Source organism: Sebastes fasciatus, chromosome 5, assembly GCF_043250625.1.
Source record: "Sebastes fasciatus isolate fSebFas1 chromosome 5, fSebFas1.pri, whole genome shotgun sequence".
Taxonomy (NCBI): domain Eukaryota; kingdom Metazoa; phylum Chordata; class Actinopteri; order Perciformes; family Sebastidae; genus Sebastes; species Sebastes fasciatus.
Window position 1 is genome coordinate 92,740 of NC_133799.1, and position 26,267 is coordinate 119,006.

Here is a 26,267-nt window from a genome sequence, read left to right on the forward strand (position 1 = left end):
TGTGATGTGTAGTGTGTGTGATGCGTCAGCAGAGGTCAGTGTTGTGAACACATCATGGATGTTGATGTAGGTGATGAGGTGTAGTGATGCGTTCCAGCCTCAGTGAGGCGCTACAGAGCCTCAGTGAGGCGCTACAGAGACTCAGTGAGGCGCTACAGAGACTGCAGACAGGAATAACTCTGGAGTTGTGCAGGGAGAGATAAATCATCAGACACTCCCTCCTCTGGAGCAACACTGAGGTGCTGTCAGCAGGATTCTTGTGACTCTTCTGGATCAGAACCAGATGATCTCTGTCAGAGTCAGTGATGCTCTGCTATCAGCCGTCACACAGGAACACAGAGATACTCAGGAACCAGCCTGGTATCTGTTCATCTGTGGGGAGACAACGGAAACGTTAGCATGTTAGCTCCTGCAGCTAACGCTCACTGCTCTGTTATTTCCTGTTCAGTTCACCTGAACTCACAGAACATCCTGTGTTTGGACGGAGGAAACGGGGTCAGAGGTCAGCAGGCCGTCAGACCTCTGAGAGCAGAAGACGTGTTGAACGTGTGTTCAGGTCAGACTAGCTGGTCATGAAGGAGGTTAAATAACGCTCCAAACTGTCATGTCCATGTTCAAAGGGGTCCCTTGACCTCTGACCTCCAGATGTGTGAATGTAAATGGGTTCTATGGGTACCCACGAGTCTCCCCTTTACAGACATGCCCACTTTATGATCATCACATGCAGTTTGGGGCAAGTCATAGTCAAGTCAGCACACTGACACACTGACAGCTGTTGTTGCCTGTTGGGCTGCAGTTTGCCATGTTATGATTGGAGCATATTGTTTTATCTGTTATGCTGAATGCTAACAGCATATTTGTCCACTCCCGTGTTGATAAGAGTCATAAAAACTTCCCTTTAAGGTTCATTTAGAACAGATAAAACATGTGTGATTAAATTGTGATTAATCATGATTAAATATTTTAATGTAGTTTCCTGGTTGAACCATGTGAAGCTTTTTGTTTTCTACTATTATAATAACAGTTAACTGTGAAGCTGCAGCCTGTTGGGGGGGCGGGGGGGTGTGGCCCAGAATGAGTCAGGGGTCTGGACCTTGGACCTTGGACCTGGATCGGGGCTCCTGGCTGCTGGCTGCTGGCAGGACTTCCAGATGTTTATAGATGTGTTGTTTATCTGTTTCCAGGAGTCCAAAGACTGAACATGCTCTGAGCCAATCACAGCGCAGACAGACTGGCAGGGGGCGGGGCCTGTGCCAGCTGTGTGCCAGCAGCTGGCAGGAGGTCAGGAAACAGTGAGAGCTGCTGCTGAAGAAGAGGAGGAGGAGGAGGAGGGTGATGAAGGCTCTCTGTCTCTCTCTACTTCTGTTTCTGTTTCTCTAAGTTTCATTTCTCTGAAGTTCTGCTGCAATAGATCCACATAGTTCAGACAGTTCATCCAGGTTCACCGACGCCGAGCGGGAAACAGAAACAGAAAGCCTCAGTGTTCACACACACGCACGCACGCACGCACGCACGCACACACACACACACACACACACACACACACACACACACACACACACACACACGGTAACATGGAAAGTGTGGTGTATGTGTGAAGTGTGTGTTCCTGTTGATCACGGCGTCCTCTGTGGGCTCGATAACAGCGACATGGAGGGGAGGAGGAGGAAGAGGAGGGTGAGGTTCAGGGTGGGGAGGCAGCAGCGGGAGGTGGGGGTGGATGTGGGGGTGTGGGTGAGGCAGGAGGCGTGGCCGAGGTTTGGCGTCACCCTGGGAGGAGAGAGGAGCCCCTCCCTGTGTTCCTGCTCAGCCTGAAGGGAAAGTCCAGCTCACTTGGACCTGAGAGAGACTCAGTGAGAGCAGCTCCACAGCTCGTCTTCATCATCCATCACCTCCATCACCTCCATCTCCATCCTCCTGTCCCTCCATGGCGGCCTCCTCCAAGTCCTCCCAGACGGCAAAGAACGTGGTGCTGGCCCTGCTGGCGCTGTGGTCCGTCATCTCGCTGATCGTCATCGTGGTGTGGGCGACGTCTCCGGACCTGAAGAGCTCGGCTCAGTGCCGCTCCGAGCTGCAGGACATCACGGAGAAGCTGGAGGGCGCCAAGGTGGTGCACAACAAGAACAAGGTGGCGTTGGAGGAGCTGGTGGAGGCGGCAAGGGAGGAGACGGCCCGCCAGAGGGCTGAGATCCTGCTGCTGCTGGGACGCCTCAACGCCACCAACGCCACGCTGGAGGAGTGCCGGCTGGAAAACGTGAGTTCAACGTGTTTCACATTCTTCTGGAGACTCGTCCAGCTGGTTCCTTAGAACCCGTCAGGAGACTAAATATAACTCTGAAGGACACACTATCGTCTTTATGTCCTCAGTGGACGCGTCTCCGAGGTGAAATCTGAAGGTTAAAGATGAGTGATGTTTGCATTCCTTCCTGTTTGGGTTTCCTTCGTGTTTCCTCTGAGAGGATAAACTCAGCTGAGGTTCAGACATGAAGGAGAAGCTCTATCTGATGACTTGATGTTGTGAACATTAGAAGATGTTCCAGATGTTCCACTTTTAGAAACACTGTTAGTTTGTAATCATTAATGTTGACAACACAGATCATCACCACACAATCCCACTGAGGTCAGCTGACTGTCACCCAGTGCATGCTGGGATGTCAAATCTCATAGTCACATTTAAAAAACCATCTAAACTTTCTGCATCGTATTCTGTCCGTTCTTCCGTTCGTTCGCGTGTCACACTTTCGTGTCCGGAGCAGAACTCTGAAACTATTTAACGTAGGAACTTCAGATTTGGTGTGATGCTTGACGGTGAGGTCTAGTTGTGTTTGGTGTGATGCTTGACGGTGAGGTCTAGTTGTGTTTGGTGTGATGCTTGACGGTGAGGTCTAGTTGTGTTTGGTGTGATGGTTGACGGTGAGGTCTAGTTGTGTTTGGTGTGATGGTTGATGGTGAGGTCTAGTTGTGTTTGGTGTGATGCTTGACGGTGAGGTCTAGTTGTGTTTGGTGTGATGGTTGACGGTGAGGTCTAGTTGTGTTTGGTGTGATGCTTGACGGTGAGGTCTAGTTGTGTTTGGTGTGATGGTTGACGGTGAGGTCTAGTTGTGTTTGGTGTGATGGTTGACGGTGAGGTCTAGTTGTGTTTGGTGTGATGCTTGACGGTGAGGTCTAGTTGTGTTTGGTGTGATGGTTGACGGTGAGGTCTAGTTGTGTTTGGTGTGATGGTTGACGGTGAGGTCTAGTTGTGTTTGGTGTGATGCTTGACGGTGAGGTCTAGTTGTGTTTGGCGTGATGGTTGACGGTGAGGTCTAGTTGTGTTTGGTGTGATGGTTGACGGTGAGGTCTAGTTGTGTTTGGTGTGATGGTTGACGGTGAGGTCTAGTTGTGTTTGGTGTGATGCTTGACGGTGAGGTCTAGTTGTGTTTGGCGTGATGGTTGACGGTGAGGTCTAGTTGTGTTTGGCGTGATGCTTGACGGTGAGGTCTAGTTGTGTTTGGCGTGATGGTTGACGGTGAGGTCTAGTTGTGTTTGGTGTGATGGTTGACGGTGAGGTCTAGTTGTGTTTGGTGTGATGGTTGACGGTGAGGTCTAGTTGTGTTTGGTGTGATGCTTGACGGTGAGGTCTAGTTGTGTTTGGTGTGATGCTTGACGGTGAGGTCTAGTTGTGTTTGGTGTGATGGTTGACGGTGAGGTCTAGTTGTGTTTGGTGTGATGCTTGACGGTGAGGTCTAGTTGTGTTTGGTGTGATGCTTGACGGTGAGGTCTAGTTGTGTTTGGTGTGATGGTTGACGGTGAGGTCTAGTTGTGTTTGGTGTGATGGTTGACGGTGAGGTCTAGTTGTGTTTGGTGTGATGCTTGACGGTGAGGTCTAGTTGTGTTTGGTGTGATGCTTGACGGTGAGGTCTAGTTGTGTTTGGCGTGATGCTTGACGGTGAGGTCTAGTTGTGTTTGGTGTGATGCTTGACGGTGAGGTCTAGTTGTGTTTGGTGTGATGCTTGACGGTGAGGTCTAGTTGTGTTTGGTGTGATGCTTGACGGTGAGGTCTAGTTGTGTTTGGTGTGATGCTTGACGGTGAGGTCTAGTTGTGTTTGGTGTGATGCTTGACGGTGAGGTCTAGTTGTGTTTGGTGTGATGGTTGACGGTGAGGTCTAGTTGTGTTTGGTGTGATGCTTGACGGTGAGGTCTAGTTGTGTTTGGTGTGATGCTTGACGGTGAGGTCTAGTTGTGTTTGGTGTGATGCTTGACGGTGAGGTCTAGTTGTGTTTGGTGTGATGCTTGACGGTGAGGTCTAGTTGTGTTTGGTGTGATGCTTGACGGTGAGGTCTAGTTGTGTTTGGTGTGATGCTTGACGGTGAGGTCTAGTTGTGTTTGGTGTGATGCTTGACGGTGAGGTCTAGTTGTGTTTGGTGTGATGCTTGACGGTGAGGTCTAGTTGTGTTTGGTGTGATGCTTGACGGTGAGGTCTAGTTGTGTTTGGTGTGATGGTTGACGGTGAGGTCTAGTTGTGTTTGGTGTGATGGTTGACGGTGAGGTCTAGTTGTGTTTGGTGTGATGGTTGACGGTGAGGTCTAGTTGTGTTTGGTGTGATGGTTGACGGTGAGGTCTAGTTGTGTTTGGTGTGATGGTTGACGGTGAGGTCTAGTTGTGTTTGGTGTGATGGTTGACGGTGAGGTCTAGTTGTGTTTGGTGTGATGGTTGACGGTGAGGTCTAGTTGTGTTTGGTGTGATGGTTGACGGTGAGGTCTAGTTGTGTTTGGTGTGATGGTTGACGGTGAGGTCTAGTTGTGTTTGGTGTGATGCTTGACGGTGAGGTCTAGTTGTGTTTGGTGTGATGGTTGACGGTGAGGTCTAGTTGTGTTTGGTGTGATGGTTGACGGTGAGGTCTAGTTGTGTTTGGTGTGATGGTTGACGGTGAGGTGATTGACGATAGTGATTTTTTTTTCAACTTCAACTTTGTTTCCGTAGTAGAACTGGATCCGTTAGTTCCTAAAGGGCAAAACCTTTGGCCCTCCTCTAGTGGGGTCAAGCAGTGAGCTTGATCAGTACAATTCAAACTACTTTGGCCATTCATGTGTATGGGGGGGGTTTGTCATTACGGATATCTACAATTCAGTTGCAGATATCTTGTATTGTATTGTAGATATCTACATCGTCCTTTTTAGATATCTAAAATGTTGACTAGTCAGAATGAGGTTTTTGATATCTTTAACTGGAGTTAGGTATCGTCTAAATGTAATTACAGATGTCTAGAATTAGAGTTGTGACGAGGTGAAATGACGTAGATATGTGTAATGATGTCAGAAGGGGGGGGGTGAAGCTATTCAAACATACGATGGCGCTGTACTGCATCTCTGATGTTAATTCTGGATAGTGAAGCTCAGCTGTTAAATGTTAAACACCACATAATGTTTGGTATTTTCATAGATTCTCGTTAACGGAGGCGATTAACTGTTTCTGGGTTGAAGATCTGCAGAAAGCCTTCTTTGTTCTAAAGCTGTTCTGTGTCTCAGTCACATGAACTAAACTCAAACCGATCCCCTTCCAGATCCCACAACTACACTTTGATTTGATCTATTTGCAACCTGAGTGTTCAGACGTCTGAGTGAATGTTGCTGCTGAAGCTGAATGTAAACTGGACTTTATTAAATTTATTAAAGAACAGACAATGTTCTGAGAGCTGGTTGATCCTGGTGACTCATCTCTTCATGTTGTTGTAGAGAGACAGCTGTGAGCAGATGTTGTGTGAGACTAGATGACTTGTTTTTACAATGAACTGCTGCCAGTCATCAGAAACTCAGCAACTCAGCAACTCAGCAACTCAGCAACTCAGCAACTCAGCAACTCAGCAACTCAGCCCCAAACTGATACTGAAAATAGACTCTTTCTCTAGTCCAACTGACAAAACTGAAAGTAGAGCAACCGGCGCGGCCCCACCCTCCACCCTCCACCCTCCACCCTCCTCCCTCCACCCTCCACCCTCCTCCCTCCACCCTCCACCCTCCACCCTCCTCCCTCCACCCTCCACCCTCCACCCTCCACCCTCCTCCCTCCACCCTCCTCCCTCCACCCTCCACCCTCCACCCACCTCCCTCCACCCTCCACCCTCCACCCTCCTCCCTCCACCCTCCACCCTCCACCCTCCACCCTCCTCCCTCCACCCTCCACCCTCCACCCACCTCCCTCCACCCTCCTCCCTCCACCCTCCACCCTCCACCCACCTCCCTCCACCTGACTCAGATCGACTCTGATCGACTCTGATCGATACGTTACTACAGAGAGACTGAACAGGACGGTTTAATAATCCAGATTATCTGAACCCATCCAGAGTGGAAACAGATCAGTGTGTTTGTGTTACGTGAGTTTCTCTCTGAGTTATTGTGTGAAAATGAACAGAGAGTGCTTCTTCTCTCCTCCTCCTCCTCTTTACTCCAGTGTTTCCATTTTGGGAGAGTTTATATTTTCCCTCCAGTAAAGACGTTGGCTGGTTTCCCCTCCCAGCAGGCCCCGTGTTTAAACTGTGAAGAGTTAAACTGCTTCCAACATTTACAGCTTCATTTTCTCAGAGTTGTTGGTTGGAAAAAGTGAGTGTTTGCCTTCCTCCTCCTCTGGCGGTTGGTCCTGACTCATTCCTCCTCTCCTTACTTCACCTCTGGTCCACTCCTCCCTCTCTCCTCCCTCTCTTTTCCTCAGTCTGACTTCTCCCCTGCTGACTTGTTATTGGACTCATCCTGTGTTCTCAGTGTTTGCTGGAGGGAAACTTTCACATCATCACTGAGGACCGGAGACGCTCCCGAATACTCTCTTTATTTATAGAAACAGAAAGCAAACACATGAAGCATGTTCCTGCTAACAGAGACGTTAGCCAGCGGGTACTACGATACCCACAATGCAACACTGCCAACACTGCGTTATGACCATGCATGTATCTATACATGAACCTGAGTAGTGAACAGAGTACCTGAGCAGGTAGTGATCAGAGTACCTGAGCAGGTAGTGATCAGAGTACCTGAGCAGGTAGTACACAGAGTACCTGAGCAGGTAGTGATCAGAGTACCTGAGCAGGTAGTGATCAGAGTACCTGAGCAGGTAGTGAACAGAGTACCTGAGCAGGTAGTGATCAGAGTACCTGAGCAGGTAGTGATCAGAGTACCTGAGCTGGTAGTGAACAGAGTACCTGAGCGGGTAGTGATCAGATTACCTGAGCAGGTAGTGATCAGAGTACCTGAGCAGGTAGTGATCAGAGTACCTGAGCAGGTAGTACACAGAGTACCTGAGCAGGTAGTGATCAGAGTACCTGAGCGGGTAGTACACAGAGTACCTGAGCTGGTAGTGAACAGAGTACCTGAGCGGGTAGTGATCAGATTACCTGAGCAGGTAGTGATCAGAGTACCTGAGCAGGTAGTACACAGAATACCTGAGCAGGTAGTGATCAGAGTACCTGAGCAGGTAGTGATCAGAGTACCTGAGCAGGTAGTATACAGAGTACCTGAGCAGGTAGTGAACAGAGTACCTGAGCGGGTAGTGATCAGAGTACCTGAGCGGGTAGTGAACAGAGTACCTGAGCAGGTAGTGAATAGAGTACCTGAGCAGGTAGTGAACAGAGTACCTGAGCAGGTAGTATACAGAGTACCTGAGCAGGTAGTATACAGAGTACCTGAGCAGGTAGTGATCAGAGTACCTGAGCAGGTAGTGATCAGAGTACCTGAGCAGGTAGTACACAGAGTACCTGAGCAGGTAGTGATCAGAGTACCTGAGCGGGTAGTACACAGAGTACCTGAGCGGGTAGTGATCAGAGTACCTGAGCTGGTAGTGAACAGAGTACCTGAGCGGGTAGTGATCAGAGTACCTGAGCAGGTAGTGAACAGAGTACCTGAGCAGGTAGTGAACAGAGTACCTGAGCAGGTAGTGAACAGAGTACCTGAGCAGGTAGTATACAGAGTACCTGAGCAGGTGGTGATCAGAGTACCTGAGCAGGTAGTGAACAGAGTACCTGAGCAGGTAGTGATCAGAGTACCTGAGCAGGTAGTGAACAGAGTACCTGAGCAGGTAGTGAACAGAGTACCTGAGCAGGTAGTGAACAGAGTACCTGAGCAGGTAGTATACAGAGTACCTGAGCAGGTGGTGATCAGAGTACCTGAGCAGGTAGTGAACAGAGTACCTGAGCAGGTAGTATACAGAGTACCTGAGCAGGTGGTGATCAGAGTACCTGAGCAGGTAGTGAACAGAGTACTTCTTTGAGCCTCCCGATCAGCTTCAGTGTTCTCTCTCTCTCTGAACATCTGGACAGCTGCTGCATTCCTACAAAGTAAAAGCCTCATACCTGTGTAACCGTTTCCACCTGCTGCTTCAACTCGTCACTGATTGATTCCACCTGAACGCCAGCTGCTGATCAGCTGACCTCAGACACGACGCAGCGCTGAGCAGCTCGCTGTAACCCGCTGCATGCTGGGTAATATTCTGCGTTGAACAGAGCTTCTGTTCAGCTCCCAGCTGTGAAACCTGAGAACCCCGTGTGGTATTTGCAGGTGTCCTGTGATATTTAGAGGAGAGAGGAAGATTCACTGCTTCAGTCTGATGTGTTTCTTCAGGCTCATCAGCTGCTATTGATCTGCTATCAGTCTGCTATTGATCTGCTATCAGTCTGTTCTGCTGTTTACTTTAGAAAATACTTCTGGTGAATATAATCCATCAGTCTGATTTCCATAGATGTATTTTGTATATACAGTTCCCTTTGTTAACACCTTATTTTGAAAAGCAGACGTGTCTACTTCCTGTAACTTCTCCAAGGTGGTCTCTAGCTCTCCTGTCAGCTCCGTTCTCTTTATCCATCCATGGTCAGCTCCATCGGGGCCGTTTCAATGCAGAGAACAGACATGTCAGTATCTGGGTGCTCTACAGTCGTAGCGTCGGCCCATTTGACCACGGAGACGAGAGCGACGGCCGGCTCCACCGCTACGTTACCGCCATACCATAATGTTACCACCAGACCATAACGTTACCGCCATACCATAATGTTACCGCCATATGATAACGTTTCCTGCTAACTTTTTCGCACTTTTTTTCCGCCTATTTTTGGCCTTTTTCAGCCTTTTTTCGGATATATTTCAGATATTATTCCTACTTTTATTCAGACATATATCGGCCTATTGTTTGAACATATTTCAGACTTTTTTAGGGGTTTTCTGGACATTTCTTTGGGCCATATTTCGGACATACTTTGCCATTTTTTCAGATATATTTCAGACGTTTTTTAGACTTTGATTGAGACATATATCAGCCTTTTTTGGACTTATTTCAGAGTTTTGTTTGAACATATTTCTGCTTTTTTAGGCCTTTTTTCTGACATATTACGGCCTTTTTTTGGACATTTTTTGGGCCATATTTCAGACATTTTTCAGCCTTATTTTCAGACACATTTTGGCCATTTTTTTAGAAGGTAGCATGCAGCTTCAGCCGTGATGTCTAGCTCTGCTTTTCCTGTCAATGTGTGAAACCCAAAGTGTTTCCATCCTTCAAGGAGCTCTTTGACCTCCTCAAGGACCCCTGGAACCTGAATGTCACAATATGGACGATGTATTTAAAGAATACATCTCCAGCCTTCTCCTCTAAACGCTCCCTGTAGCTCAGTACATGAGTATATTAGTATTACTGTGTGAGTACTCAGTGTGAGTACTCAGTGTGAGCACTCTATGTGAGTACTCAGTGTGGGTACTCTGAGTGAGTACTCTGTGTGAGTACTCACTCAGAGTACTCACTCAGAGTACTCACACTGAGTACTCACACTGAGTACTCAGTGTGAGCACTCTATGTGAGTACTCAGTGTGGGTACTCTGAGTGAGTACTCTGTGTGAGTACTCACACAGAGTACTCACACAGAGTACTCACTCAGAGTACTCACACAGAGTACTCACTGTACTCAGTGTGAGTACTCTGTGTGAGTACTCAGTGTGAGTACTCTGTGTGAGTACTCTATGTGAGTACTCTGTGTGAGTACTCACTCAGAGTACTCACACAGAGTACTCACACTGAGTACTCACACTGAGTACTCAGTGTGAGCACTCTATGTGAGTACTCAGTGTGGGTACTCTGAGTGAGTACTCTGTGTGAATACTCACACAGAGTACTCACACAGAGTACTCACACTGAGTACTCACACTGAGTACTCAGTGTGAGTACTCTGTGTGAGTACTCAGTGTGAGTACTCTGTGTGAGTACTCTATGTGAGTACTCTGTGTGAGTACTCAGTGTGAGTACTCTGTGTGAGTACTCAGTGTGAGTACTCTATGTGAGTACTCTGTGTGAGTACTCTGTGTGAGTACTCAGTGTGAGTACTCTATGTGAGTACTCAGTGTGAGTACTCTATGTGAGTACTCAGTGTGGGTACTCTGAGTGAGTACTCTGTGTGTTGTTGTGGTATTGGGAGCCTCTCAGGGTGAAGCCGTTTGTTTGGACGGGTCCTTTAAGTGCAGGAGTCTGTTTAAAGAGCTGATCTAACTCTAACGGCTGCGTTCGGTGAAAGGAATGTTTCTAAAAGTCGACGGATGGAGTCCTGCTTTCAATCACCACCTGAGCTCTGACAGCAGACAGCAGCCTGGCTCGGCCCGGTCTGGTCTGGTCTGGTCTGGTACAGCACGGCCCAGCTGAGGATCTCCTGTCACTCGTAGTGGGAACGCAGCATCACATGTCGTAACGTCCTTGAACGTACCAAAGGAACCGTCTCTTCTCTTAACTGCAGTACTGCATGGAATAATTACAGCTGTCAATCTATTCAAATAGTTAATCTTGATTAATCGCACATGTTTTATCTGTTCTAAATGAACCTTAAAGGAGATCAGTCCAGTATTTAATCCTCTTATCAACATGGGAGTGGACTAATCTGCTGCTTTATGTAAATGTATGTATATATTTATTATTGTAAATCAATGAACAACACCAAACAATGACAGATATTGATCCAGAAACCCTCACAGGTACTGCATTTAGCATAAAACAATATGCTCCAATCAGAACATTCGACTTTTTTAAATTCGTGGCGTTAACTTGTTTGTCTCATGTGATCGTTGGTGTTTTCCTTCAGTCTCAGTAACATGTTAACAGGGTGCGTTTGTTTCGTACTGCAGATCGTCCTGAACGGGAACATCAGCGTCCTGGAGGAGAAGGTGGAGCAGCTCCGTCAGACGGAGGCCAACCTCACGGCTCAGATCAGCCTGCATGAAGGTAACCCTCATTCTGTAGGAAGGTAACCCTCTCTCTGTGGGAAGGTAACCCTCTCTCTGTGGGAAGGTAACCCTCTCTCTGTGGGAAGGTAACCCTCTCTCTGTTAGAAGGTAACCCTCTCTCTGTTAGAAGGTAACCCTCTCTCTGTTAGAAGGTAACCCTCTCTCTGTGGGAAGGTAACCCTCTCTCTGTTAGAAGGTAACCCTCTCTCTGTGGGAAGGTAACCCTCTCTCTGTGGGAAGGTAACCCTCTCTCTGTAGGAAGGTAACCCTCTCTCTGTGGGAAGGTAACCCTCTCTCTGTAGGAAGGTAACCCTCTCTCTGTGGGAAGGTAACCCTCTCTCTGTGGGAAGGTAACCCTCTCTCTGTTAGAAGGTAACCCTCTCTCTGTGGGAAGGTAACCCTCTCTCTGTAGGAAGGTAACCCTCTCTCTGTGGGAAGGTAACCCTCTCTCTGTGGGAAGGTAACCCTCTCTCTGTTAGAAGGTAACCCTCTCTCTGTAGGAAGGTAACCCTCTCTCTGTGGGAAGGTAACCCTCTCTCTGTAGGAAGGTAACCCTCTCTCTGTGGGAAGGTAACCCTCTCTCTGTAGGAAGGTAACCCTCTCTCTGTGGGAAGGTAACCCTCTCTCTGTAGGAAGGTAACCCTCTCTCTGTGGGAAGGTAACCCTCTCTCTGTAGGAAGGTAGCCCTCATCCTGTGGGAAGGTAACCCTCTCTCTGTAGGAAGGTAACCCTCTCTCTGTAGGAAGGTAACCCTCTCTCTGTGGGAAGGTAACCCTCTCTCTGTGGGAAGGTAACCCTCTCTCTGTTAGAAGGTAACCCTCTCTCTGTGGGAAGGTAACCCTCTCTCTGTGGGAAGGTAACCCTCTCTCTGTAGGAAGGTAACCCTCTCTCTGTGGGAAGGTAACCCTCTCTCTGTGGGAAGGTAACCCTCTCTCTGTGGGAAGGTAACCCTCTCTCTGTAGGAAGGTAACCCTCTCTCTGTGGGAAGGTAACCCTCTCTCTGTAGGAAGGTAACCCTCTCTCTGTGGGAAGGTAACCCTCTCTCTGTAGGAAGGTAACCCTCTCTCTGTGGGAAGGTAACCCTCTCTCTGTAGGAAGGTAGCCCTCATCCTGTGGGAAGGTAACCCTCTCTCTGTAGGAAAAACTCCATCACCGCCATGAAAGGAGACTTTCTCAGCCGGCCACCAGCCGTATTCTTAGCTGCATTTTCCCCCCCCAGTTACCATGACGACCCGTGAGTCAGAGTAAATAAACACACGCGATTGGTCGGTTTTAAAAAGAAACAACAGGAATGTGTTTTCTGCTCTGAGAGAGAGAACGTCTCCTTTAATCATCAGTCAGAAGCCACAAATATAGAAAGTTTAAGTCCACACAGACGGGAATCTTTATACTGCTGAGAGGAGAGAGAGAGAGAGGGAAGAAGGAAGAACTATAAAAGAGAAATCAAGTCAAACGTTCTCTCGATGATTTCTGAAAACAAAAGTAAAGAAAAAAGTAAGAAAACAAACGAAAGAAATAAAACTAGAAAGAATAAAATAAGGAGGGAAGGAAAGAGAGGAAGGGTTAATAAGAACTGAAAGAAGGCGGGAATGAATGAAGAATTAAAAGCTGCAACAGACTGATTATCATTTCTACTCACGTTGAAATCAGTTCTGGCTGATGAAGTTTAAGAAAATAAGATTTTAAGTGTCAATAACATCCAGATTTACAGACTGTACGCTGTAAACTAGACTCGGTTAAACACAGTATCTCAGAGAGAGGTCAGAGGTCATGTCTATCATGTTTAGTGAACAGTTTTATATCTTAATGTTTGATTGAAACTTCTAATGAAGCCAATGACATTCAGTAATAGTAAATGGTAACATTAACTAGTCAGTATATTATACATTTTATACAAGGGGAAAAGGTATCAGCATGACATGCAGTATGCAAGGTTAACAGTACAAAGTGTTTTATAAAAGCATGTTTATCAAAAGCATTCATCATATAAGTGGTGTGGAACAATATAAACATACTTTTATTTTAAGTATAAGTTTATCAGCGTAGAGATTCTCGGACGTTGTTGCTGTTGTGTTTATTCCTAGATGGAGTGTTGATGGAGCAGCTGCAGCGTTAGCAGAGCCTGGTACTGATCCATCCAGACTCCATTCAGGAAACAAGCATTTTAAAGGTTGTCTGCTTGTCGTCATGGTAACAGGCCCGACAAAGCATGAATTCAGACATTTTACTAATCGACATCATAATGTAGTTATTTCAGCATCATTTTGATCCGTTTATTGTATTATTATTATTATTATTATAATTATTATTATTATTATAATTATTATTATTATTATTATTATAATTATTATAATTATTATTATTATTATAATTATTATTATTATTATAATTATTATTATTAATATAATTATTATTATTATTATTATTATAATTATTATTATTATTATAATTATTATTATTATTATAATTATTATTATTATTATTATTATTATAATAATTATTATTATTATTATTATTATTATTTTGGGTTCATCCCGCAGTAGTGACGTGCGGCTTGCTCCCCAGAAACCATAAACACAGAACTGTTCTCCGCCTTTTCATTTTGAAAGAGCAGCGACCAATGAGGAGACTCCAACAGTCGGCCGACCAATCCTGTAACTTCATCACTCGGTCAGTCAGTCAGTCACTCGGTCAGTCAGTCAGTCAGTCGGTCAGTCAGTCACTCGGTCACTCGGTCGGTCGGTCGGTCAGTCAGTCACTCGGTCGGTCACTCGGTCACTCGGTCGGTCGGTCGGTCGGTCGGTCGGTCGGTCGGTCGGTCGGTCGGTCGGTCAGTCAGTCACTCGGTCGGTCACTCGGTCGGTCGGTCGGTCGGTCGGTCGGTCGGTCGGTCGGTCGGTCGGTCACAGACTTTTGCGTTTCTTGAGCCTTAACATCTTATTTTCTTAAAAGAAGTTCCAACATGCGACCCCGTGAGCCGTTGGGGTTGGTGTTTTGTTCTCCGGTGGAGTCGGAGGCTTTGTTAAAGGTTAAAGGAATAGACGTGTATTTTCCGTCAGTAATCAGCAGCAGCAGGAGGAGGAACAGGAGCCTGATGGGAAGTCCAGCAGCACTTTAATGAAGGTGACTTCCTGCTGTGAATAGTCGGAGGGAAGTGATGAATCTCTGTATGAGGCAGATACGAGAGCAACATTGTGTTCCTGTATAATCAACGTCACTCACTGTTTAACAGCTGCAACCAGTGAGTCACAAACAGGAGACGGATCTCACTTCAGATTCCTCCTCAACACCAAAACACTCCTCAGTTACAAGTATTTACTGCAGTAAAAGTACTAATACCACAGTGTACTCACGTAAAAGTCTCATTCAACGTTTCAACAGTCATTTATTTGTCATTTTACAACACAATGAAAAACATACTGAATATATACAACTATTCAAATTACAATAGAATACAAGGAAATAAAATAAAACAACATTATACAGTTACTTATATCGCAGAATCCCGAGTAAAAAGTAGTAAAATATTAGCAGCAAATTGTACTTAAAGTGTCAAAAGTAAAATTACTCATTATGCAGAATGGCTCCATTCAAAGTTACATTTATTATATATTTATTGTTAGAATTTTATTCCTGATTTATGACCGTCTGAATGTTCATTCTAACAACGTGTATATTCTGTTAGTAGTTTTATCTATAACAATAATATTTTATAAACTGACCACAGTTTGACAGATAAATTCAATCTAAACAACAATTTTGTGTTTTACAAACAAAAGATGATGAAAAAATTATTAAATAATTGTACACAAAAATACACACAATGAGAATAAATCAATAGAATAAAATCATTTAAAAAGGAACTAAAACTGTTAAATAAAGTTAGTGCAGTAAAAAGTACAATATTTACCTCTGAGATGTAGTAGAGTAGAAATACTCAAGTAAAGTAGAAGTATAGTACTAAATGTACTTAGTTACATTTCACCGCTGGTAAATAGTCTAAAAAGTAAAAAGATACTTTTCTGTTTAATTTTCCCTTTTCTTTATTTATGTTATTATTTTTTTGATTGATTTTTTTATTAATTGATTTATTTTTGCATTAATTATTTATTTATTTGTGTATTTATTTTTTATTTATTTTGCATTATTTATTTATTTTTTAAATGTATGTATTCATTTATGTATAAAAAATAGTACAAATAAATGAATAAATAAATAAATGACTTGATGGATATATAAAATAAAATAATATTAAAATAAATGTTAAAATAAATGTAGCCATTAATTAATTGATCAAATGTGACATAAATTTATATTTCTGTTTTAATTTGCTTCCATTATTTATTCATTTATGTATTTATTTGTATTATTTTTTTGCATTTATTTATTTATTTATGCAAAATGTTTCCTTTGCATTTCACCCCTTATTTATTTCCCCAAACTTCTGTATCTCTTTATTCTTTTCTTTATAGATTTCTGCGTTGTTATGCTAATGAGGGCCCCGCCCCTCAACGTGAGACTTTACAGGACAACGTCAGATTGTTGCTAGGAGACACAGACGTGACTCTGTGTTGAAACAGCCTCACTGTGTGACTTCTTTCTTTGACCTAATAGACCTCAGTTAGTGGTTCAGGGTTGTTGGCAGTGATCTCTCTGAATCTGATCCAGAATCTGATCCAGAATCAGAACAGAAAACATGAGAACTGGCAGCTCCGCTTCATTCCTCAGATAACTGAGAGTGACGTCAGTCTGTGATAACTCTCCTCGTCTCCTTATAAAGTTAATAGAGAAGCTGATCTGCTCCAAACTCGGCTCAGATTACTCTCCATCCTACCTGATCCTGATCCTGATCCTGATCCTGATCCTGATCCTGCTCTCTGCTCACCTCTCACATCAGCCTTCCTTAGTTACTGTTGCTATGATGAGTCAACAGCATCACTCCACCAGGCTGCTAACAATAGAGAGCAGCAGTTAAACACAGCACAGCAGGAATCATCTCAACTCAAGGGCCAACTTTCTGGAGCTTTCAGTCACTCTTTTTCAGGCGTGAAAGTGGCGTAACGGCGTCGGTCTGAAACTGCGTTGTGCTCCGGGTATCAGATACCGGACCAGAGGTGTTTTGTCCTCAGGCGGGTGGTTCTGGATCCAAACTCTCGTCTGTCTTGTTTGTCAGATCACATCGAGATGCTGCAGCTGAACGTGACGGAGGCGGGCCACCAGACCAAGTCCTGCTGCAGTCTGAGGACGGCTGCTGAGAGCCAGATGGCTGCGGCTCAGAGTCAGACCAGAGCCTGCGAGTCCAGGCAGACGTACCTGCAGAAACAGCTGTGAGTCCACATCTGGATCCTGTTTATACACAACACTGTCAGACTGATCTCGGCTGGGTTTTATATCAAACCCAACCCCACACGTTCCCAACATGCTTCCCAACATGTTCCCAACATGCTTCCCAACATGTTCCCAACATGCATCCCAACATGTTTCCCAACATGCTTCCTAACATGTTCCCAACATGCTTCCTAACATGCTTCCTAACATGTTCCAAACACCTTCCTAACATGCTTCCTAACACGTTCCTAACATGCTTCCTAACATGTTCCCCACACGTTCCCAACACGTTCCCAACATGCTTCCTAACACGTTCCCAACATGCTTTCTAACATGCTTCCTAACATGTTCCAAACACCTTCCTAACATGCTTCCTAACATGTTTCCCAACATGCTTCTCAACATGCTTCCCAACATGTTCCCAACACGTTCCCATCATGCTTCCTAACACGTTCCCAGCATGCTTCCTAACACGTTCCCAACACGTTCCCAACATGCTTCCTAACACGTTCCCAACATGCTTCCTAACACATTCCCAACACGTTCCCAACATGCTTCCTAACACGTTCCCAACATGCTTCCTAACACGTTCCCAACATGCTTCCTAACACTTTCCCAACATGCTTCCTAACATGTTCCCAACATGCTTCCTAACACGTTCCCAACATGCTTCCTAACATGTTCCCAACATGCTTCCTAACACGTTCCCAACATGCTTCCCAACATGCTTCCTAACATGTTCCCAACACGTTCCCAACATGCTTCCTAACACGTTCCCAACATGCTTCCTAACACGTTCCCAACATGCTTCCTAACATGCTTCCCAACATGCTTCCCAACATGCTTCCTAACATGCTTCCTAACATGTTCCAAACACCTTCCTAACATGCTTCCTAACACGTTCCCAACATGCTTCCTAACACATTCCCAACACGTTCCCAACATGCTTCCTAACACGTTCCCAACATGCTTCCTAACACGTTCCCAACATGCTTCCTAACACTTTCCCAACATGCTTCCTAACATGTTCCCAACATGCTTCCTAACACGTTCCCAACATGCTTCCTAACATGTTCCCAACATGCTTCCTAACACGTTCCCAACATGCTTCCCAACATGCTTCCTAACATGTTCCCAACACGTTCCCAACATGCTTCCTAACACGTTCCCAACATGCTTCCTAACACGTTCCCAACATGCTTCCTAACATGCTTCCCAACATGCTTCCCAACATGCTTCCTAACATGCTTCCTAACATGTTCCAAACACCTTCCTAACATGCTTCCTAACATGTTTCCCAACATGCTTCTCAATATGCTTCCCAACATGCTTCCTAACATGCTTCCTAACATGTTCCAAACACCTTCCTAACATGCTTCCTAACATGTTTCCCAACATGCTTCTCAACATGCTTCCCAACATGCTTCCTAACATGTTCCCAACATGCTTCCTAACACGTTCCCAACATGCTTCCCAACATGCTTCCTAACATGTTCCCAACACGTTCCCAACATGCTTCCTAACACGTTCCCAACATGCTTCCTAACACGTTCCCAACATGCTTCCTAACACGTTCCCAACATGCTTCCTAACATGCTTCCCAACATGCTTCCCAACATGCTTCCTAACATGCTTCCTAACATGTTCCAAACACCTTCCTAACATGCTTCCCAACATGTTTCCCAACATGCTTCTCAACATGCTTCCCAACATGCTTCCCAACATGTTCCCAACACGTTCCCATCATGCTTCCTAACACGTTCCCAACATGCTTCCTAACACGTTCCCAACATGCTTCCTAACACATTCCCAACACGTTCCCATCATGCTTCCTAACACGTTCCCAACATGCTTCCTAACACATTCCCAACACGTTCCCAACATGCTTCCTAACATGTTTCCCAACATGCTTCTCAACATGCTTCCCAACATGCTTCCTAACATGCTTCCTAACATGTTCCAAACACCTTCCTAACATGCTTCCTAACATGTTTCCCAACATGCTTCTCAACATGCTTCCCAACATGCTTCCCAACATGTTCCCAACATGCTTCCTAACACGTTCCCAACATGCTTCCCAACATGCTTCCTAACATGTTCCCAACACGTTCCCAACATGCTTCCTAACACGTTCCCAACATGCTTCCTAACACGTTCCCAACATGCTTCCTAACATGCTTCCCAACATGCTTCCCAACATGCTTCCTAACATGCTTCCTAACATGTTCCAAACACCTTCCTAACATGCTTCCTAACATGTTTCCCAACATGCTTCTCAACATGCTTCCTAACATGCTTCCCAACATGTTCCCAACACGTTCCCATCATGCTTCCTAACACGTTCCCAGCATGCTTCCTAACACGTTCCCAACACGTTCCCAACACGTTCCCAACACGTTCCCAACACGTTCCCAACACGTTCCCAACATGCTTCCTAACACGTTCCCAACATGCTTCCTAACACATTCCCAACACGTTCCCAACATGCTTCCTAACACGTTCCCAACATGCTTCCTAACACTTTCCCAACATGCTTCCTAACATGTTCCCAACATGCTTCCTTAACACGTTCCCAACATGCTTCCTAACATGTTCCCAACATGCTTCCTAACACGTTCCCAACATGCTTCCCAACATGCTTCCTAACATGTTCCCAACACGTTCCCAACATGCTTCCTAACACGTTCCCAACATGCTTCCTAACATGTTCCCAACATGCTTCCTAACACGTTCCCAACATGCTTCCTAACACGTTCCCAACATGCTTCCCAACATGCTCCCTAACATGTTCCCATCATGCTTCCTAACACGTTCCCAGCATGCTTCCTAACACGTTCCCAACACGTTCCCAACATGCTTCCTAACACGTTCCCAACATGCTTCCTAACATGTTCCCAACATGCTTCCTAACACGTTCCCAACATGCTTCCTAACACGTTCCCAACATGCTTCCCAACATGCTCCCTAACATGTTCCCATCATGCTTCCTAACACGTTCCCAGCATGCTTCCTAACACGTTCCCAACACGTTCCCAACACGTTCCCAACACGTTCCCAACACGTTCCCAACACGTTCCCAACATGCTTCCTAACACGTTCCCAACATGCTTCCCAACATGCTTCCTAACATGTTCCCAACACGTTCCCAACATGCTTCCTAACACGTTCCCAACATGCTTCCTAACACGTTCCCAACATGCTTCCTAACACGTTCCCAACATGCTTCCCAACACGCTCCCTAACATGTTCCCAACATGCTTCCTAACACGTTCCCAACATGCTTCCTAACACGTTCCCAACATGCTTCCCAACATGCTTCCTAACATGTTCCCAACATGCTTCCCAACATGGCTCACCTGTCTGCGTGACCATCAAGCATGTATTAACCTGTAACTCCAGCTGGGATCAGACAACAGGCTGGAGAAGGAATGTGTTAAATCGGCTGTATCTGACTGTATCAGCTGAATGCCTCAGTTCTCTCCAGGTGTTTGGTCCAGACTGGCCTGATGGGAACAGTCGGTCCGTTATAGATCAGACTCTGGATATCTGAGCCGATCAGACCGATCAGAGGTATTGATTGGTGTATGTCCTGATGGAGGCAGCAGCTGTGACGGTGTTTCTGTGTGTTGACAGTGTGAAGTGTAAAGACGTGGCCTCTGAAGCTCCTGAGGAGACGCAGCAGCAGGACGCCGCCACCCCCAAACCCTCCTCCGCCTCGCCCCTCTCTGGTATTCCTGCGCTGACGCTGCTCGTCTTCAGCGCTCTGCATCTGATAACCTGTAAGTACCGACGACCTCCAACGCCTCGATCCCCGGAGACGCTCCGATAATCACTCACACACGACCGTAAATCACCTCTGACACTGAGAACCAGCAGAAACCACAAAAATCCTGCTGCACCCAAACGCATCATTTACCCTGCAAAGATCTACTTCTTATCAAGTCTGACTGTAACTGAGACCTGAAACTTTATTCTCTTAAGACAAGGGAAACAAATCTGCAAATATTATATAATATACTTTATATTATATATATTTATAATATATAATATTTAGATTTTTATTAGAAAGTCTTCACCTCAGGAATTAAAAGAAACTTTAAAAACAACAACAGTTTTGATGATGTCAGATGAAGTTTTGATGATGTCAGATGTAGTTTTGATGATGTCAGATGTAGTTTTGATGATGTCAGATGAAGTTTTGATGATGTCAGATGACGTTTTGATGATGTCAGATGACGTTTTGATGATGTCAGATGTAGTTTTGATGATGTCAGATGTAGTTTTGATGATGTCAGATGACGTTTTGATGATGTCAGATGTAGTTTTGATGATGTCAGATGTAGTTTTGATGATGTCAGATGTAGTTTTGATGATGTCAGATGACGTTTTGATGATGTCAGATGTAGTTTTGATGATGTCAGATGAAGTTTCGATGATGTCAGATGTAGTTTTGATGATGTCAGATGACGTTTTGATGATGTCAGATGATGTCAGAGAGTCAGGGGGCGAGGCTTCCTCCCTGATTGACAGTCCTCAGGTGTTAAAGGGTGTGTTGTTGTGTTTTCAGGAGCTCAGCGAGGCGGCGTCCTGTCGAACGACGGCGAGCACTGTGGTCCAGGACGGAGGCGGAGCCTGGACGGACTAAATGACTGCTGTACAAACTTCCTGTCTACGTAACAAACAAACAGGTCGTCGCGGCGACGCTGACGTGATGCAGGATTGGACAGAAACTTTGCTTTGACTTGAACAGCTGAGACGTTTACTGACTGATTTAAAGACGCTGCTGCTGCACTGCTGTTTCCTCTGTTTCCTCTGTTAGAGTTTATTTTCTTCATCGAGCTTAACGGCTGCTTTTTACTTCATCTTAGCTTCTTAAATATTAATATTAGAAATAAATCCTCCGTCAGTTTTTACTTTGATTTAAATGTATTTGTATTAAACTATCTGCAGACTAAACGTCCTGATGTATTTCATACTGCTGTAAAAAGGCCAGAGGTGGAAGAAGTACTCAGATATTTTACTGCAGTAAAAGTACTAATACTACAGTGTAGAAATACTCTGTTACAAGTAAAAGTCCTGCATTCAAAATGTTACACTTAAAGTACCAAAAGTAAAAGAACTGCTTATGCAGTGTATATCATACTATATTATATGATTATATTATTGTATTATGATATAATATATTGATGCATTAATGTCTGTAAAGTAACTAAAGTTAGAGTTAGTCAGTTAAAGTAGAATATTTCCCTCTGATATGTAGTAGAATAGAAGTAGAAAGTAGCAGAAAATGGAAATACTCAAGTACAGTACAAGTACCTCACACTTGTACTTCAGTACAGTACTTGAGTAAATGTACTTAGTTACTCTCCACCAGTGAAATAGGCTCCATGATGGTGCATTCAGGGACATTGAACAGAGAAACACAAATAATGAATCATTAGAATTTTTGAGTTTTTACCCAGAATGCTTCATGTTTCTCTGCAGGCTGATACAGAGAGGAAGTTTAACTTTCACAATAAGAGCACAGACATGCTGGTTAAATCAATTAAAGACTGACGGAGGAAAAGAGTTCCTGTTTCTACCTGACGGTTAAATCTGGTCTCACTCTGGATTACTGGGAGTCACTGCTGATCTTTATTGATCATCATGTTTTATGATCAGTTGTCAGGTGTGAACGGGCTCAGAGTCGCAGCCCAGTTGCCAGGACAACACGTTGGCATCGGACGGTAACCAGGGATACGCTGAATGGCAACGTTTTTTATCTGGTCAGAGCGATGAGTGACGTGGACGGTCCGACAAACACGAGGCTCTGATGCAGGTCGTTTCTAGTAGATTTAAGACCAACCAAGTAGTTCTGTCCTCAACCCGAATATCCTGCTTCTGTTGCAACGTTACGGTTGTTCTGTTACGTTGTCCTGTTACGTTGTTCTGTTACGTTGTCCTGTTACGTTGTCCTGTTACGTTGTTTTGTTATGTTGTTCTGTTATGTTGTTATGTCACGTTGTTATGGTTGTTAAATTACGTTGTTGTTACGTTGTTACATCACGTTGTTACATCACGTTGTTACATCACGTTGTTACGTAGAGTTGTTACGGTTGTTAAATGACGTTGTCGTTACGTTGTTACATCACGTTGTTACATCACGTTGTTACATCACGTTGTTATGGTTGTTAAATTCTGTTGTTAAATTTACATTGTTCTGTAACGTTGTTCTGTTACATTGTTATGTACGTCACGTTGTTACGTCACGTTGTTACGTCACGTTGTTACGTCAGGTTGTTACGTCAGGTTGTTACGTTGCATTATGTTGCAGTATGTTGTTTTGTTACGTTGCGTTGTTGTTACGTGGCGTTGTTGTTACGTCGCGTTGTGCCGTTGCGTTGGTACGTAGCGTTGTTTTCTTGCATTGTCACGTTGCGGTATGTTGCAGCACGCTGGGTTGTTACGTCACATTGTTACGTTGCATTATGTTGCAGTATGTTGTTTTGTTACGTTGCGTTGTTATGTCGCGTTGTTATGTCGCGTTGTGCCGTTGCGTTGGTACGTAGCGTTGTTTTGTTGCATTGTCACGTTGCGGTATGTTGCAGTACGCTGGGTTGTTACGTCACATTGTTACGTTGCATTATGTTGCAGTATGTTGTTTTGTTACGTTGCGTTGTTATGTCGCGTTGTTATGTCGCGTTGTTATGTCGCGTTGTTATGTCGCGTTGTGCCGTTGCGTTGGTACGTAGCGTTGTTTTGTTGCATTGTCACGTTGCGGTATGTTGCAGTACGCCGGTTGATACGTCGCGTTGTTACATTGCATTGTTACGTTGCGTTGTTACGTTGCGTTGTTACGTCGCGTTGATACATTGCGTTGTTTCGTTGCATTGTTACATCGCGTTGTTACGTTGCATTGTTACGTTGCGTTGTTACGTCGCGTTGATACGTTGCGTTGTTTCGTTGCGTTGTTACATCGCGTTGTTACGTTGCGTTGATATGTCCCGTGTTACGTTATTATTTTAACACAAACCATAAAATAGTTGCGTTAACCTGAACAATCGTTTCACAACGTTAACGGCGGATCATCGTGCGTTTCTGCAGCGTGATACGAGGCTGATATGAAACGTATGCATGAAACTTATTTTTGGTTCAGAAACATCGACATTCAGCGTATCCGTGGTTACTGTCATCACTTCATCTGGCGGCTGGGTTTGTTTTATTGTTTTATTGTTTTATTGTTTTATTTTGGTGTTTTTCAGTGTTTGTTATTTTTTGAACTCACCGCTTGAAGCTCGACGAAGCAGCGACGCGACTTTTAGAAGCTTTTATCTAATTTGTTTGGGGGGGGGGGTCTGTTTGGGGGGGGGGAGGGGGGGGGGGGGGGAGGGGGGGGGGAATGTTTTAATGAGAATAATAAACCTGAAGAGTTTCTAAACTGTTTTCTGTCCTGATTTAACAAAAGTTCAACGTTTAGAGTTGACCTCAAGTTGAGACAGAAAACATCCCAACGTGACCGTCTGTTCAATCACTCAGATATCCTTCTACTCCGCCTCAGAGTAGAGAAGCAAAGAGACGAAACTCCAGCTGCTGCCGCCATTTTGGACTGAAAACACTTTTTATATTTATAATATTTTTATTGTTCAACACCGGACATTTCAGTAGAGACATTAAATATGACGATAGAATAGAAATAATGTAGTTTTACTTTAGTCCGTCTCTCGGTAGGAGGACGTTTTACTTTAGTCCGTCTCTCGGTAGGAGGACGTTTTACTTTAGTCCGTCTCTCGGTAGGAGGACGTTTTACTTTAGTCCGTCTCTCTGTAGGAGGACGTTTTACTTTAGTCCGTCTCTCGGTAGGAGGACGTTTTACTTTAGTCCGTCTCTCGGTAGGAGGACGTTTTACTTTAGTCCGTCTCTCGGTAGGAGGACGTTTTACTTTAGTCCGTCTCTCGGTAGGAGGACGTTTTACTTTAGTCCGTCTCTCGGTAGGAGGACGTTTTACTTTAGTCCGTCTCTCTGTAGGAGGACGTTTTACTTTAGTCCGTCTCTCTGTAGGAGGACGTTTTACTTTAGTCCGTCTCTCGGTAGGAGGACGTTTTACTGGCGTCTGGTCGTCTCTTTCAGTCCAACATGGCGGCAGCGTAGCTCTGCTGCTGGGTGCCGATGTTGACGTGGAACCAACTATTGACTTTCACTTCTTGGTAATAATATAGGTTGTTTGTCTGCGCTACATCTCAGAAGGAAACACTGTACTCGCCGGCTCAGCTGTCGCCATGTTGAGAGCCGTGTGGAGGCAACAGAAATGCTCTGAATTTTAGCGTCTTTAAAGATTCAAACTTTGATTAAAACTTGATAAAGTTCCTCGCCAACCACAGAAACATTTTCTCTCTAAACTTCTTAGATTTGAAGTGAAGATAGACGACGTTTCAACTCCTCCACTTAACCACCAACCGCCATTTCCGCTACCGAGGAAATCGGTCCACTTCCTGTTCTAGTTGACGCACTTCCTGTGTTGCACAATGAAGCGAAGCTGATACTGTAGGGAACCAATCTAAACTGACGGGGTCATTATACTACTCACATTACACTCTGTATTTCATAATGATGAGTTAATAACTCTAAGAGTATCAGAACTTCTTCTTCTCTCATGAATCATGTGACGACCCCTCAGGTTTATCTGGTGACCCTCTGGAGGGCCCCGACCCCTATGTTAGGACCCTCTGGACTAAACTAACTGACTGTATATGAAGTAGTTAAAGAGGCTCCAGCTGGAGCTGCTTCAGTACAACAGTAACATCAGTCCTAGTACTTTTACTTTAAAGACATTCTGCTGATGTATTTTTGTTTGTATTGTTGTACTGGTACTTTTACTCAACTAAAGTATGTTATAGTTTATGTTATATTATATTAAAGGATACTTTACTATATTATGTTATATGATATTATATTTTATTGTATTATATTATATGATACTATATTATATTGTTATATGATATTATATTTTATTATACTATATGATACTATATTATAATATATATATATTTATATATATAGAAATACACCAGCACAGTTTGACCAGCAGGCGGCGCCCTTTTACTGTTAAACGCTCAAAACAGTGAATTATTGTCAGCATGCTGCTTCAGAGAGCTTCGTTCCTTATTATATCATATGATACTATATCATATTATGTTATATTATATTTTATCATATTATGTTATATTTTATTATATAATATTTTATTTTATTGTATTATATTATATCATATGTTATATTATATTTTATTATATTATATTATATTATATAATGTTATATTATATTTTATTATATTATATTATGTTATATTATATTATATTATATTATATTATATTATATTATATCATATGTTATATTATATTTTATTATATTATATTATATTATATAATGTTATATTATATTTTATTGTATTATATTATATCATATGTTATATTATATTTTATTATATTATATTATATTATATAATGTTATATTATATTTTATTATATTATATTATGTTATATTATATTATATTATATTATATTCTAATTATTGATGCATTAATGTGTCAGCTGGTTCATAAAGATGGAGCTACTTTTAATGACTTTATAGTTGATTATATTTAGATTTAATAATCTGAATCTGTAAAGTAACTAAAGGAGTATAAAGTACTACAGGTACCTCTGAGATGTAGTAGAGTAGAAGTATAAAGTACTACAGGTACCTCTG

The 26,267-nt window shown here is 43.9% G+C and overlaps 1 protein-coding gene across 1 annotated transcript; it reads left to right on the forward strand.

The window, feature by feature from the left end:
- The first annotated feature begins 1,770 nt into the window (after positions 1-1,770).
- Positions 1,771-25,453, forward strand: LOC141767285 (uncharacterized). The gene is made up of 5 exons (XM_074634374.1): positions 1,771-2,254; positions 11,118-11,214; positions 16,390-16,543; positions 20,178-20,323; positions 21,112-25,453. Coding segments are annotated over exons 1-5 (726 nt in total). The 5' UTR covers positions 1,771-1,927; the 3' UTR covers positions 21,114-25,453.
- Positions 25,454-26,267: the final 814 nt, after the last annotated feature.

Excerpts from the sequence above, each read along its gene's own strand:
- LOC141767285 (XM_074634374.1), top strand. The coding sequence starts at position 1,928 with ATGGCGGCCTCCTCCAAGTCCTCCCAGACGGCAAAGAACGTGGTGCTG. Across the intron at positions 11,215-16,389 it reads TCAGATCAGCCTGCATGAAG|ATCACATCGAGATGCTGCAG; the intron begins GTAACCCTCATT and ends CTTGTTTGTCAG. Across the intron at positions 16,544-20,177 it reads ACGTACCTGCAGAAACAGCT|TGTGAAGTGTAAAGACGTGG; the intron begins GTGAGTCCACAT and ends GTGTGTTGACAG.